The sequence below is a fragment of the Saccoglossus kowalevskii genome, unplaced genomic scaffold (assembly GCF_978046115.1).
Source record: "Saccoglossus kowalevskii unplaced genomic scaffold, keSacKowa6.1 SCAFFOLD_130, whole genome shotgun sequence".
NCBI lineage: Eukaryota > Metazoa > Hemichordata > Enteropneusta > Harrimaniidae > Saccoglossus > Saccoglossus kowalevskii.
Genome location: NW_028188649.1, coordinates 76,765 through 93,279, shown reverse-complemented (window position 1 = coordinate 93,279; position 16,515 = coordinate 76,765). Strand labels below are relative to the sequence as shown.

The window sequence follows — 16,515 nt, the reverse complement described above, 5'->3', positions numbered from 1 at the left end:
CAGCCTGTATGAAATGATGCATGAGATCATTGACTTGGCTTGGTCACTCACTTTGGTATGATTTATGTTCCAAAGGCGCTGAATTTGACATTGATGGCCATAGTTTGGCTGTTAAAACCTGTGTCAAGATGGTATCACTCTCATCTAAAGTTGTCACAAATGGGTGGTTTAACCTTAGTCAATTCTGTGCTGTTGAAAAGCTTTGACACATATAGGTGTCAGTTATTATTCGTCCACTTCCATGTTCAAATTATTAATGACGTGGTGACATGCTTGGAGAATGTGTGACAACATAACATGCATTTCGAGCAGGTTTATGATAAACTTTTCAATTTCTTTGCTACATTTAATTTTCTAATATTGGAACCCAAACCAAACATGCAAGGTTGTGTCAATATAACAGTTACATAACATTAAACAATATATAATGTCAGAAGCAAGGTGTTCCCTAAATTGTTTTGAGTAGTATAGATAAAAATATATTTTTTATTGGGAGGGGGGCACTTGACGGATACTGTGTGAATAATTGAAATTATAAATGATGTTTTAAATTAAAGTTGCAATTACGTTACTGCTCTCCTGAAATTATTAGACCTCACAATATAGATTCTATATTCAAAGTCCTTAATTACATCATATATCTTGCATAACGACCTATACTATGTCCGTGTAAACAATTACATTATGGTAGTTAACATCATTACATTGATCAGCTAAACAATTTAACATAAAATAGATACAATAAATAAATGCCACGTAACTGCAACTATCTAATCTGTTAAAAAAAATAAATATGTTTTGTTATAAAAAATAAGTTAGCGAGATATCCATGTCAGTAAGTGCCCCCCTCCCAATCCTATAATGAGTGAAGTAGAGTGGGGTGGGTGAGCGTGTCCCTTAGTTTTACTTTCACGCCCAGGAATGTTATTCGTGCAGTAAAAGTAGAAAGGGAGTCTTAATATCTAAATACATTGAAATATTTCGCCTATAATAGACATATCACTTAAGTGTGATTTTAGCATTCCAGTTGTAGCAAATTGGAATTTCAATAATAATAAATCTAGGTTGAGTGTACCAAAATAATGATACTTTCAGAACCGAATAATCACAGCATCATGAAACCCATAATAAGTTTGTATAACTTCAACATTAAGAATGTCAGCGTTTTTAATGTATACATGGTCAATCAACGTTCCACTTTCTGTAGTTGGTAAGGCTACACATTGTTTGAATCCTTGCTTTTCCAAAATGTTCTGCACACTGGAAGACACAAGTATATTTTCGTTGAAATCACCAATAATAATGTTACTTGCAGATATTTTACTCATTTCACTAACCAGACACAATAGGTTTTCTCTAAACACATCAGCTTTATATGACCGCGGTCTATATATAACAGCTACTGACACACGTATGTCTTCCACATAAAAAGCTAAGTACTCCAAATTAGATACATGTAGCTTGAGGAATTCAGTACTTTTATGAATGCTAGAATAAACTGCTACACCTCCATGTGCCTGTTGTTTCAAATCTGATGTGATCTCATTAGATGTGTCATAAGATAATGACCGTGGTTTGTGATGAAAATCAAAATCGTTTAATTCCAATTCACTATATAGTTGCCCATCCAGTAGCCAGGTTTCTGTCAAACACATAAAATCAACATTAACAAGTCTTTTATCGCATTTGATGTCTTCAAAATGAGATAATAATCCTTCAACATTGAGTAGCAAGATAGTACATTGGCAAACCCTGTCTGACACTGATTTTGACGTCAAGTATTTTGGCATGCTTAATAGAGCTGATTCAATCTTTTCATTGCAATACATACTCGATTCCTTGAAATCTTGAATAATAAGGCCATCTAATGTCTTAACTCTACTCAAGGCTACATAAGCTTGCCCTGGAGAAAATATTTTATTCAATGATACTACAGCTTTCTCTACTGTTAATCCTTGTACTTTGTGTATAGTGCATGCATAAGCTAGCTTTAATGGATATTGTCTTCTAATGCCTCCACCATTGTTTACTCTGTCCTCTGATGGTTTTATAGGTGTGCTATTTGGTAATAATACAGAGAAGCTTCCAGATTTACTGCGTAGTTTAGTACCAACCTTCATGTTATCAAACACTACATATATACAGGATGGAAATATGTTATTGTCTTCAAAAGAAATATGTGAAATTTTGCCAAAAACACCATTCACTAGACCATCAGATACATCAATGTTTTTAATTAACATCACACGAGCATTTATAGCCAAAGTAATCGTCTTTGCCAAGTTTGTATTGTAGACTTTGACATAGTTCCTCTCCCTCTGTTCTAGTTTTTTAGTTTTAGTATTTCTAGAAAAGTCTTGAGCATTAATACATATGGGGTTTGAACATGTTAAATGAAGCATGTGTATATTACATTGATCCACATCTTTATTTGTTGCAAATATATGCATACCATTGTACTCTTCACCAGTTTCACATAGACGAAACATGTTCACAACACTTGCTGGTAATTCATCAGATTTTCTTCGTGTTCTGACGCTATTTAATGCCTCAGCAAACTGTTGATCTTGCTGCCTTACTACATCTGTTAATTCAGCAATAGCGAAATAATCATTCCACAGATCCATGCCTTCGCTACTAACATATAAAGCTTTTCCTTTTACAGGTGGTAATTGATAAAAATCGCCTACAGCAATCACAGAAACATTTCCAAATGGTGAATAGTCACCAGTCTGTTTGATTTGCCTTAATCTCCCATGTATATAACAAAGCAACTTCTTGTCAACCATTGAAATTTCATCAATAATAAGAATCTGCAGACTACTTAGTTTGGAACGAATGGTGGTTAATGTATCTTGTCCTAGTGGTTGATATGGCAATTTGGCATCAACTGCTATTGAGAAAGTACTATGGACAGTGGTTGCATTTATGTTGAACGCAGCTACACCGGTTGGTGCTGTTAACAGAACAGAAATATCATCTGGATTTGGTAGAATACGAGCAAGAATTCTTGAAGCCTCATAATACACAGCCTTGATAACATGCGATTTTCCTGTTCCTGCTCCTCCGCTTAAGAACATGTGAAATGGTGCAACATTCTTGCCATTAGCTTTATCTAAACACCATTGTCGAACAGTGTAAAATATATCACGCTGTTTATCATTAAGTGATCTCATCAATATTTTAGCCTCATCTTTGGACATTCCACACTGACTATATACTTCTTTACAAACGTCTTTTTTATCTTTGTGCAACAAGTCTGGAATTGAATCTTCACTTTCTGATTCATTAGATACCGAATTCGTACTAGCTGATTCTAAACATTCTAATCTTTCCTTCTCAGACTCTGGGTGAATTTGTGCCCATGCATCTTCTAAAATAGAGCATGACTCAAGCATTTGCTCAGCTGCATCAATAACATCAACATCTTTCTCAAACATTGCTTTATTTCTGTCAACTATAGATTTTACTCTTTCAGGCCAATTGTTCTTGTATTTCACAGCACCAGTTTGATAAAACTCTTCAAATGAATGGAATTGTTTAGGTTTCAACTGGCATTCAGCTCTATATGGTAGAAAAAGTTGCAATATACTTTGATAATGCTTTTCTGGTTGCTTAGTTACTGAAAATCTTGCATATCTGACAACTGCAGGATCAGTTCTTGTTCTCTTTTGCATATAACCTAGACCATTATTAAGTTTAATAACTTTATTGTTATCAATATTTCTTTTTCTTTCTACCTCTGACGTAGGTACAATTCTGTATTCAGAAGCAAAACTTGCAAGACACATGGTATTAATTTTATTTGGTCTATTCTTATAACGATCAAGCATACTTGTCATCCAAATGTTTTCATTGTTGAGATCTCCGCCTTTACTCATGCTCTTTAAAATTGCTAGTGGAAGACTCATTTTAATTGGAGTATCGCCTGTAGGAATAAATTGTACTTTTCTTGAGCATTCTTTTAACCTCAAATTACAAACTCTGTATACAGCCTCCTGAGCACTCAACTCACGGTTGTGAAGATATACACCTCCAATTTTTTTCATTGCAAGTTTTGCATCCATATTCCCTTCTTTTGATGCTTCCCTCTGTGCATGATCTAACAACAATCCCATTTCTCGTTCTGCTTTTGAAATGTAGCTAATAATGTACACAACACAACTGTAGGCATCCACAATATATTGTATGTCCATATTTGCATTCCAGCATCTCAGAAGATCTTTGTTATATTGATTTACCCAAACATCAGAAGGTTGGCGTTTTAAAACTATGCTTGTTTTCTTTGTCAACACGCTACACGCTTTCTCAAAGTTTTCTTGGGTTAATTCAATGTACGCAAACAAGGATGAAACAGATGTGAAGTTCTTTTCAGAATTGAGTAGTATATTCCAGATTTTTGTCAAAATTGCCATGGCTGTATCTTTAGTCATCTCATTTTGTTGGTCTGTTTCTTGATATTCTGATTCACTATCAACATAATTCTGTATGACATCATCAGTTTCAATTGTTTTCTCTTCTTTGTCATTAGATTTGTCTCCATCAGTTCGAACAATAAAGGTTTTTTCTGAAGGTGGACGTGGGAAATTAAATCTACAAGTAGTACCAAGTTTTCTGCAAGTTTTTGAATGTCTTGTACTGTGTTTTTGTACACTATTCACAATCTCATTAAGTTCTTCATCTTGTTCCGGAGATGGCATTTCACAAGTGACATATTTGTCCACAAAAGTTGTTACTTCTTCGTCATCATCTTTATCAATAATTGGTGCATTCTTTACCCAGAAAAGACAATGTGTATGAGGAGAACCACGTTGCTGAAATTCAACACGGTAAAAATAATCTACTATTTCGCCAATAGGTGCTGCAGGTGACATTATTACCTGTTTCAAAAAAGAGTGGAATCTGTGTTCAAACATTCGAGCTGCAGTTACAGGGTTGTTTCTTAATACAGAACATTTTTCAGACCAATCAAGCTCTTCAAAACTTCGTGTATCACCTTCTTCTCGAAGAATACATTCAATTATTTCAGGCCATCTCGTGTCAGCAGATGAAAATGAACAAAACCATGTAGGTATACCAAGCTGTCTTAACATTGCAAATAAATCTTTCTGTGCACTTTGCCAAAAAGGGGGTGTTCCACGGATGGGTTTCAAAAACTTGTATCCCTCATTGTGCTTAAGAATGTCAGTCAATGACTGTGAATTTGTTAGAGTTGCAGCTGTTACAGATTGACCACCTGCTTTACCAGAACCTTTGCGTAAAGCAATAGACACATTTGAGACAACTTGTTGTACTTCTGACAAATACTGAGCATAAAATATAAAATCTGTATTTTTTGCAAATCTACCATCTGCATTCATCAAACGAGTATGCAGATATCTTGACAATGTTATTTTTTCACTGCGTTTGTCATGAAATGTTGGTGATCCTTCAGGATACAATACAGGAAAAGACTTTGCTTCATTACCCTCATCCATTAACATTTTAACTGGACTATTTCCTTCAGCAGGGGCAATACAAGATATTTCATCAGAAGGTTGATCAAGAACTTCGGGTCCAACATCAACTGGTTGAAGACATGTATCTAAAAGTAATCCATCTTTTTCTTCTTCATTGTCCTCAAAATCTCTATTTTTTTCTTCAGAATGTTTTGAGGCACTATCTTCGCTATCTGGTGTTTCAATTTCTTCTTCAATTTTTGCTAAAGGATTAACCCAATTTTTGTTAAAACAAACATCACTATACCATTTATTGTTCTTCTGGAGATATACTAATGCATTCTTTATATGAGCCTCATTTACAAAGTGATACTGATAATGGCCCTTGTATGTTAGTTTCCGCTTCAGTTTTACTTTTATCATTTGGTCATCTGATTCACATCTTGGTAAAATGGATGTAGCTTTATCAATGCTAGAAGGGACACATACAACAGGTCCATGAACACCATTCTGTCCACCTTTTGGTAAAGCCAACATTTTCATAAAAGGTATGTGCAATGCCACCAAATGTTGTTCAAGAGAGTTTAAGCATTTTAATTCATCTGGAATAGGCTTCAGATTAAGATTGTTGGTAACTGCTTCACATGGAATTTTACCACTCAGAATTTTTCTTTGACAAGTGAAACAAATCCATAATTTACACTGTCCATTTTTCAAATATAAACATTCACTATCACTAGAACACACACTGCTACATTTGTGTAGATAATCTTTGGTAATACACTTATCTGCAATTAATACGACATTTCCACCTTTTTTGGTGTACACCTCTTTTTTACAGTGAATAACTTGATTTCTGAAAAGTCGCCGATGGCATACTGCACAGACAAAATCTGGTCCATAGGCAATTTCATTTCTAAACATATCCAATACATTTCTAAAATATTGTTTCTTATTTGATTCTATTAATCTCTTGGTGGGTGTTCTATTTAAAACATCTTTTCTATGCTGTTCATTCTTTTTATATTTTGTAGTACTCCTTGCCTTCACAGCTTCTCTGTGCGACTCATTGGTTTTATATTTTGTAGTACTCCTTGTCTTCACAGCTTCTCTGTGTGACTCATTGGTTTTATATTTTGTAGTACTCCTTGCCTTCACAGCTTCTCTGTGCGACTCATTGGATTTATATTTTGTAATACTTTTTGATTTCACTGCTTCTCTATGTGACGGATTATATTTATATTTTGCTCTGCTCCTTGTCTTCCAAACTTCCCTATGTATGTCATTTTGTTCATATTTTACTTTGCTTCTTGCCTTTAGAGATTCCCTGTGTGACTCATTATCTTTATATTTAGTAATGCTTCTAGATTTCACAGACTCCCTGTGTAATTCATCGTCTTTATATTTTGTAATGCTTTTTGACTTCAAAGCTTCTCTGTGAGACTTATTATTTGCATAATGTTGAATCATGTTCTTTTTTTTCCTCTGGCAAAAACTGTCATCATTGTAATATCGCTCTCGCTGTTTCTCTAGTTTACATTTATTAACAACATGTTGCTCAGTTTGTTTTCTTTGAAAATATTCTTTCAAACATTTAAGATAGGAACGTCTGCCCCGAGATCGTGTAATTTTTGCTGGTGTAGTTAAAGTGTTTGGTACATCATCTGACTCTATATTACTATCATTTTTAAATAATTTCATTGTTGTTCCAATATCAGTTTCTATGCTTTCTAAGCGTCTTTTCTTCATTCCAATTGTTGACACCCTGTCTTGTTCTATAATAATGCTCTGGGAGCAGTCACACAACATATCACCAGCATGCTTGACACATTCAATCACTTCATAATGTATTTCCATGGCGTGTTTTAAGTATATTGCTTTACCATTATTGGTTACACTCTTGTTAAGCTGATAGTTGGAGTATCTAATCCATTTACCTCTGCTAAATGTACAAATATCTGTTCTTAATAAATCAGCAGCTCCAAGTATTTCAACTTCTGTTGCCCATGTTTGAGCATATTGCATACCAGATACTATAATGTAATCATCAACAGACACATGGCCTGGTCTTAAAAAGGGGTAAAATACAGGGTTATTCTTCTTTAGATGATTTACAATGGCTAATCTGATTTGCATGTGGTTATCCTCACTTCCAGATAGTACATATGACAAAGCCCGGAAAAAACAATTACCATCCCCTTGGATAGATTTGGTTTTGCATGGTTCACCCATTTCAAAATTTTCAGTATGAAACCCAAATCTGTCTCTTTCATTTTGTAAACTAAGTTCAGTACACAATATTTGACACATCTCAGAGGACAAGGGTTTATATAAAAAAGGTGTATGATCTGATTCAACTAACTCCACTTCATTATCTGACTGTGTTTCACTGTCAATAACATGATACTTTTCAGCATTAACATTTATACCCGTAACTTCAAACTGTTCATTTTCATGCACGTGCATGGATACAGCAAGATCACAACAATGTTTATACACCATCTCAATACTACTGAACTTGATTACTATGCTTAATCCATCAGGTGCTACCATGCCTTTGGAATTTCTTGAATGTGAATCAAAGATCCAATAAAATCCATCATTCTTGATCACAGCAAATGCTGCTCCGCCAAATATAACAAAGCATGAATTATATTCAGTTAATGATATATCAAGAGCATTGTCAAATGGTGTAAGAAATGTGTTCTCATCATCACTTTCACCAATAATACCAAATAATGAGTCACCAACACTCAAAGTAAACTGGGTGTCAAATAAATCAACTGTTTGTGGTAATTCTGTCACCAATAACAGTTCTGAATTAACAGTTGTAGACTGTTGTAAAAAGCCATACAATTCATTACCAGTTTGCAGTATTATATCCAAGTCTTCCGATTCCCATGAATCTACATATTTGATTTGACTGAATATCATAGAAACTAAGCTATTTGCAACACACTGTTTTCCACTGTTATCTAGAAATTGATGATGACCTTGATGAAAACTTCCTTGTACTGAAGTTTTTAGCATGAACTTATTACCTGTTGTCTGATCATTAACATTTCCAACTGAATCATTTAAGAAATGAAATTGCTCTAATGAGAAACTCTCTGCAACATTATTTGTTTCTTCATCATGTACTTTATTAAAAACACTTCCAGCACTAATTTGCAACTCGTTCTGATCCCGAAAGATAATACTTACAGATTCATTCTGATCCCGAAGGACAATACTTTCTGATTCATTATGATCCCGAAGGACAGTATTGCTATGATCCCGAAGGACAGTATTGCTATGATCCCGAAGGACAGTATTGCTATGATCCCGAAGGACAGTATTGCTATGATCCCGAAGGACAGTATTGCTATGATCCCGAAGGACAGTATTGCTATGATCCCGAAGGACAGTACTTTCTGATTCATTATGATCCCGAAGGACAATACTTTCTGATTTATTATGATCCCGAAGGACAGTATCGCTTTGATCCCGAAGGACAGTATCGCTTTGATCCCGAAGGACATTGGTTGGTGGGTTTCTACCCAAGGCCAACCTCTTCTTTAGAGCTTCACCTCTCTTCCAACCTTTCTTTCGAGGCATCTGAAAGATACAATTGTCAAAATACGATTGATTTATTTAATATATTTGCTAAATTGAGCACTGTTTTTACTTACAAGAGATAGGTACATTGTTATTAAAATACAGATGCTACCTGTGTCAATTTCATTAGCAATACTGCTAATTTGCAAGCAAAACAGTGAGATAAATTGCAAACTTGCATTGTGACTTTTTTCCTTCACAGTTAAATACCACACAGCTGTCTTGAATTGGATCATCACACAAATACATGTACATAGGTCTGATGTCTGTGTTTATGATTTTTGAAGTTTATACAGTTGTTAATAAAGAGCTAAACATACACTCATATCTACCTCTAAACATGTTCAAACATGATCAAAGTGTTTGTGTGAATGAGATCTGGTTGTAAAAAATGGTTGATTTCAAAAATATGTTACCTAAAAATTGTGGACATACAGGTGTCTTGAATTAGAACACCATAAAACTTTATTTACTGCTTAGAATGTCTATTGAATTACTAAACTAAAAACCTGATTGGTCCAGATATGTATGCATAGGCTAGAAAGATTGACACATATATATATATCAATTCCCCAGTTGAGTGACAAAATGATCTACATATAGCACTAACTCCCACAAATCATGTGAACTTTGATATATTTTACCATAATGCTGACATGTAGTAATAATGTGTATAAGTATCAGATCACACTTCATTATTAACGGCTAATAAAATGTGTACATGTTTGATACATAATTTTTAACCAAATTAAAATTATATAAGGTATAGATCATAACAAATTCAACTTTCATGCCTAGACATATCTTACCTTTCAATATACAGGAATAGATTGTTATAGACTGCAAGTGAAATATAGAGAACTGTTAAATTATGCAACATAGTGAATTTACAATTATTATAGTAATGTGACGGTCAACACAGCAATTTTTGGTACTAATACACATAAATGGCAAACCTACACAGGAAAGTGTAACAAACAACTCTTTAATAAACATAATAAAAAATATTCACTGAATCTCTATTCACTAAACTATTCACTCTTCGCTACAAATTATTTAAAAAATTGTTCGCCCTGTTAATTGATTCAGATAGATTTCAGGAAACGTGAAATAGTAAATCATTACAACCAATGATTATTGACAAGGGGTCATTAACTTGACCAGTGGCTGAAACCGCAACATGCAGTTCGTACTATAGGTCAAAGGTCACAATACAAAATAAAACAAGTCATTGTCAATGACACGTCCCCGTTCCGTTCATATTTGAGTGACATATACATTCAAAGCAGCAACAATATGGATGTTGAACTGCATTCAGTAAAACAAAATAGCCACTAGTCAGCCATTTTTAACACAATCCAAACAAAAATTTAAACTAAATTTGCCCATGCATGACTAAGATTCAGTTCCGGTATGGTGAAAATGTGCAATTTTTGTAAATTTTTGACCTTAAAAGGACTGGCCCAAATGCACAGGCATATGTATGATATAATGTATAATGTGTATGTGAAGTTTGAACTTGATCTGTCCAGGCATGTCCGAGATATGGATCGAAAACTAAATTCTTTAAAACAAAATGGCCGCCAGTTGGCCATTTTGAACTTGATCCGAAGAAAAATTGGTATGCATCAAGCTTATATTATGTTTAATATATGCACTAAATCTGAACAAAATGGCCATTATTCAGCTATTGTTAAGCGGATCATGAAACAAATGCACATATCTATTTGTGACATGATGTACCATGTGTGTGTGAAGTTTGAACTTGATCAATCCAGACATGTCTCGGATACGGATCCAGAACTGAAATCTTTAAAACAAAATGGCCGCCAGTCGGCCATTTCAAGCCCGATCCAAAAAAAAATGACGTGCATCAAGGTCCTATTATGTTTAATGTATGTACCAAATTTGAACAAAATCTGTCCATGCATAACTGAGATCCGGGTCCGGAATGGTGAAAATGTGCGATTTTGATGCATTTTCGGCCTTAAAATGACCGCTATTCGGCTATCATTAATCAGATCATGAAAAAAATGCATGTGCATATGTCCCATATAATGTGTGATGTATGAGTGAAGTTTGAACTTAATCGGTCCATGCATGTTCGAGATACAGGTGATCATGGACGCACAGACGCACACAGGGCAAAACATAAGTCCCCGTTTTCGGACTACGTCCGAACGGGGACTAACAATCAGCCTGTCAGCTGAGATAGCCCCGATGTTAGCTGTTCAAAATTAGATATCATCATGAATTGAACAAATCTCAGATAGGTATACCTGAGGTACCTATATGTATGGTATCCAAGCAATAGGCTCAAAATCAACCATTAGATAGTCAAGTACACACAAGACGATTGAAATATCAATGCAACATACCCACAAATAACAAAAATAGCAATTAATTAAGGACCAGCAAGAAAATTTGGTAAAAAACACATGTGCAAAGAACCGGATGACTCCAGGTTTTGAAATTGTTAACACATACATTGGGGTAACCCTGAATCTCTGTCCCCAGCCAATATTTCCCCGACCAAATTGAATGGCCCCCTGGCCAATGAGCCATTTACATGTTTTTCTCACAAATTTTTATATATTTAACACCACTAGCCAATCTCTGGCTCAGGCCAAATTGAATGGCATACATACAAAATACGTTTTTTTAAATTCAGTCCCTCATCCCCTTGGCTTTATCGCCGATTTTTTCGTCGCCAGAGTGATTTACATCATCAATTTTGTTTCACAAGCGTCTCTAATAAATCTATCTAACCGCTGAACTGAATTAATGATATTATCAAAAAATCATAGAAGATTTGGCGAAAATCAGTCGTTTTTGGCATCAACATATTTTCGCTTGGAAACGCAATGGTGATAAGACTCGATTTTCAAGGACGCAGGTTGTATACAAGTATACAAGTACTGTCTACGATGTACTGCAAAATGGAAATAATATACTTATTTAACCATTGATTTTTGTACAAAACTCCAAGAACACAAAACAGACAACAAAAGACAAAAAAAAAAACTGCCGAGTACACTACACAGTCACTGTAGTCACACCAATAAGAAAAACATACAAATTAAATGTCAGTGAACACAATCTTTATAAAAAAAATTGCAGTTTGCAGCCTCTATGGACAAGTTCACAACCTCTAATATTGCAAAACTGTCAGTTGTGAACTGTACATTAAATCTTATTAGGATTTCCACATACAGTTACACAGATCAAAAAAAAAATCAATATTAAGACAGGAAAAATAATGCTTTTTTGTCAAGGGTATAAACTAAATTCTCTTATCCTGGGGGTATTTTTGTGAGTGTACAAGTATGCATTCAAATTATCAAAACTTCAAAAGTAATCATAGTACAAATGTTAAGTGAACAAAATTATCAATTATGATTTTGGATTTGTTGGAAAAGTGGCCGAATAGCTGTGACATTGTTTATTTGGTGATGAGAACTGCCAAGCCAGTTTATAAAACAGTGAACAAAGATTTTTTCGTAAATATTACCGACCACGAAAGACGCCAATCGCGAAATGTCTCTATATTACTGTCGAGTCATGGTAACTTATCGGCCAATTCACTTCCGCGTTTTACGTACATTGGCGAGTGGCGTTAAATATATAAAAAATTGCGAGAAAAACATGTAAATTAATAACTCATTGGCCAGGGGTCGGGGGCCAGAGATTCGGGTTACCTCATACATTGCTAGTTTTGGGAATTGAGGTTTGACCTTTCTAAATAATCGACACTATAAAATAGCGACATTGTTCAATTATTTCACCCATTATAGCTGTAAAATAATGTCTTTGTTTGTTTGTGCCGCTCAAATGACACGTCTGTGACTTTCTATATTTCCAAATTTATTAGACATGTGCAATGCTTTCAAAAGTTGAACACGATGCACGCACTTCCGGTCGACATGACTGGGCGACGCCATGATTGTTTTACACGATAAATGACTAGAAAATGCACAAAATCTATCATATTTAATATCTTACACCGAAAACTGGACCTGAGAATGCGACTACTAGACCTTTACATTTCGGATACGTTCACTTATAGTAACATATATTGTCATATATTATCAATATTCAACTTTTGAATCTCCGATCATAAAATAAACGTGTACTCACCAAAACGAAAGCGCAGCATATAAACTTCGACCGTCTGGTGGCGCTATATAGTTTTCACAGTCACGGCCTGAGAGACGGGTCGTTGTCCAAGTCCAACAGTCTTAGTTATACCATGGAACTATAAACCAGTTCCATGGTTATACTAGTAATTAGTAGTGCAATAAAATTTACGAAATCAGATCACACCTAGTTTTTTTTTCAGATTGATTTGTGGAAATGTTATGCCTTTATTTTAATCGTGTTCAAATGCAAAAATGTGCATATTTTGTACACGAATTAAAGTTATATATACTTGTAGAGGCTGTAAATATAAACGACGCTGTATTGATTGTCAGTGTTTTATCGAGTACATGACATGATTTATGTACGGTTTATACTAAGACTATACATGTGTTGTAATTTGATCAATATTAAAGTACGCGTCTGTCACTGCTAGACCGTCGTTTTATGTAACTGTTATGATATGACAGTTTATACCGGGCATACTCTGTCCCGGGACTCGCCCACACAGATGTAAACAAAATATTATACATATTAATTTTATAACCAGAACTTGACATGACTTAGACGTCTCTGGTATCATATTGACAACATAATTTTACAACATATATATAATAATAATTATAAGTTATTAAACTAAGTACAAGATGGAATGCGAGAACTGGAGCACATGTGCAAGAAAATATTTAAAATGTTTTGTTTATGGTGCGGCAATTAACAATTTCAAAAACGACTATAGGTCCCATCATGTAAGTTCCGTGGTTACATGCAGTTCTAGTATAATGTGCGCCCTCTATGGCAGCCAGGCCGCAGAAACTTCTTAATACATCTCCACAATGAAGCCTCATATTTTACGCTAACATGACATGCGTTATATTTTAGTATTTAAAATGTTTTCAGGCTATTTCAAATGTGAACATCCTGACGGTGAACCTTGTTATTTAAATACACGCATTGCCGGATTAGTGAGTCACAAGAAATTAATTCATCCAATAAAGAAAGAAACTGTATAATGAAATCACTGCCATCGCCGCTATGTTAACCAGCCATGGTTAAACAACATGCTTGATTTAAATTACTATGACAAACAGTAAACTACAGAAAGAGTCATGTCTAGCAAATATCATCAATAAAATCTTTAACGGTCATGTGACCTTGGCCGCCATATTGGATTTTCTGAAAATGACAAAAAACTTTAAAAATCTTCTTTTTAAAAATGGCTCATTCCTATGATAAGAAATTTGCTTTGCAGCACCTATGTTGATAGCTCTACAAATTTAATGAAGCAGATTTTTGAAAAATGGCTTTCTTTAGCAGCCATCCTGGATTTAGTAAAAAGTGAAGTTACGCTATAAGTCATGAACAATTTGCCAGATTGAAACCAAAGTTGGCATACAACATCCGTTCAATGCGGTGATTATGTGTTCATGAAAATATTTCCCACGATTCAAGTGGTTTTGGCTGCCATCTTGAATTTATCCAAAAAATGTAAAAAAAAAATCAAAAAATCATTTTCTTAAAAACTACCCGCTTGTTTGACATGGAATTTAGCATATAGTATCTCTCTTGATAGCCCTACAAAGCTACTGAAACAGATTTTTGAAAAATGGCTTCATTTGGCAGCCATCTTAAATTTAGTAAAAAGTGAAATTTCGCTATAACTCATGAACAATTTGCCAGATTTAAACCAAAGTTGGCATACAACATCCGTTCAATATGATTATGTGTACGTGAAAAAATTCCCCATGATTCAAGTAGTTTTGGCGGCCATCTTGAATTTATCACAAAAATGCAAAATACCTCCAAAAAAATCATCTGTATTATGAATAACATTGGACAGATGACTATCAATGGTTATGTCTGTTGATTCCAGTGTGGTTCATAAACCAAAATACCAGAGGACTTGTTAAGAACATTGCATTCTAGACATGAAACGTTCGTCAAATAATCACATCAAGCAAGTGCAATTTGCCATCAGCCATGCAGGCTCGAAACCCGTCATTGCTGCTATGCAGCTATATTTAGGGTTTCGAGCCCTATGGGGCGAAACCCTTTTGTAATTGCTATGTTTATTATTATTCTTATTATTATTATTATTCCGCCGTTTTTTGTAAGCACTGTAACTTGAAAAATAATGCCGCGATTTATTTGCCATTTTGTATGCTGATAAAGGGCCATGAGTTGTAGTGCATACCCCAAAACCAGCTATGTAGGTCACATGACCTGGCCGCCATCTTTGATAGAACACAAACCGGAAGTGCTCAATTGCACCACTTTCTGAGGGTCTAGGAACTTCCGGTTTTTTTGTGTGGCATCATTGGCTCATGTCTAGCAAATATCAGCAATAAAATCTTTAGCGGTCATGTGACCTTGGCCGCCATATTGGATTTTCTGAAAATTGACAAAAAACTTTTAAAATCTTCTTCTTAAAAATGGCTCATTCATGTGTTTAGAAATTTGCTTTGCAGCACCTATGTCCATAGCTCTACAAAGTGACTGAAGCAGATTTTTGAAAAATGGCTTCCTTTGGCAGCCATCTTGAATTTAGTAAAAAGTGAAAGTACGCTATAACTTATGAACAATTTGCCAGATTGAACCCAAAGTTGGCATACAACATCCCTTCGATAAGATGATTATGTGTTCATAAAAATATTTTCCATGATTCAATTGGTTTTGGCGGCCATGTTGAATTTATCACAAAAATGCAAAAAACCTCAAAAAATTATCTTGTTAAAAACTGCTTGCTTGTTTGAAAAGCAATTTAGCATATAGTATCTCTGTTGATAGCTCTACAAAGTTACTGAAGCAGATTTTTGAAAAATGGCTTCCTTTGGCAGCCATCTTGGATTTAGTAAAAAGTGAAATTACGCTATAACTTATGAACAATTTGCCAGATTTATACAAAACTTGGCATACAACATCTGCTCAATAAGATGATTATGTGTTCATGAAAATATTTCCCATGATTCAAGTGGTTTTGGCGGCCATGTTGGATTTATCACAAAAATGCAAAAAAACCTCAAAAAATCAACTTAAAAACTGTCGGCTTGTTTGACAAGCAGTTCTGAATATGGCATCTATGTTGATAGCTATACAAAGTTTTTGAAGCAGATTTTTGAAAAATGGCTTCCTTTGGCAGCCATCTTGGATTTAGTAAAAAGTGAAATTACGCTATAACTCATGAAAAATTTGCCAGACATTAGACAGATGACTATAAATGGTTATGTCTGTTGATTCCAGGGTGGTTCATAATAGCAAAATACCAGAGGACTTATTAAGAACATTGCATTTTAGAAATGAAACGTTCGTCAAATAATCACATCAAGCAAGTGCAATATGCCAT

At 34.7% G+C, this 16,515-nt stretch overlaps 1 protein-coding gene and 1 long non-coding RNA gene across 2 annotated transcripts; both read right to left on the bottom strand.

Moving 5' to 3' along the window:
- Positions 1–1,091: 1,091 nt before the first annotated feature.
- On the bottom strand, positions 1,092–8,468 carry LOC146725543 (uncharacterized). Its single transcript, XM_085496318.1, has one exon. The coding sequence runs from the start codon at positions 8,466–8,468 to the stop codon at positions 1,092–1,094; it is 7,377 nt and encodes a 2,458-aa protein (XP_085352444.1).
- Positions 8,469–8,556: 88 nt separating this feature from the next.
- Positions 8,557–13,232, bottom strand: LOC146725542 (uncharacterized). Its single transcript, XR_014928679.1, has 3 exons — positions 13,173–13,232; positions 9,845–9,875; positions 8,557–9,035 (listed from the first exon to the last, which is right to left on the bottom strand). It is a non-coding gene; the product is annotated as an uncharacterized LOC146725542 (long non-coding RNA).
- Between the last annotated feature and the right edge of the window lie 3,283 nt (positions 13,233–16,515).

Bases quoted from the DNA above. Each gene is read 5' to 3' on its own strand.
- LOC146725543 (XM_085496318.1), bottom strand. From the start codon at position 8,468: ATGCTAAAAACTTCAGTACAAGGAAGTTTTCATCAAGGTCATCATCAA.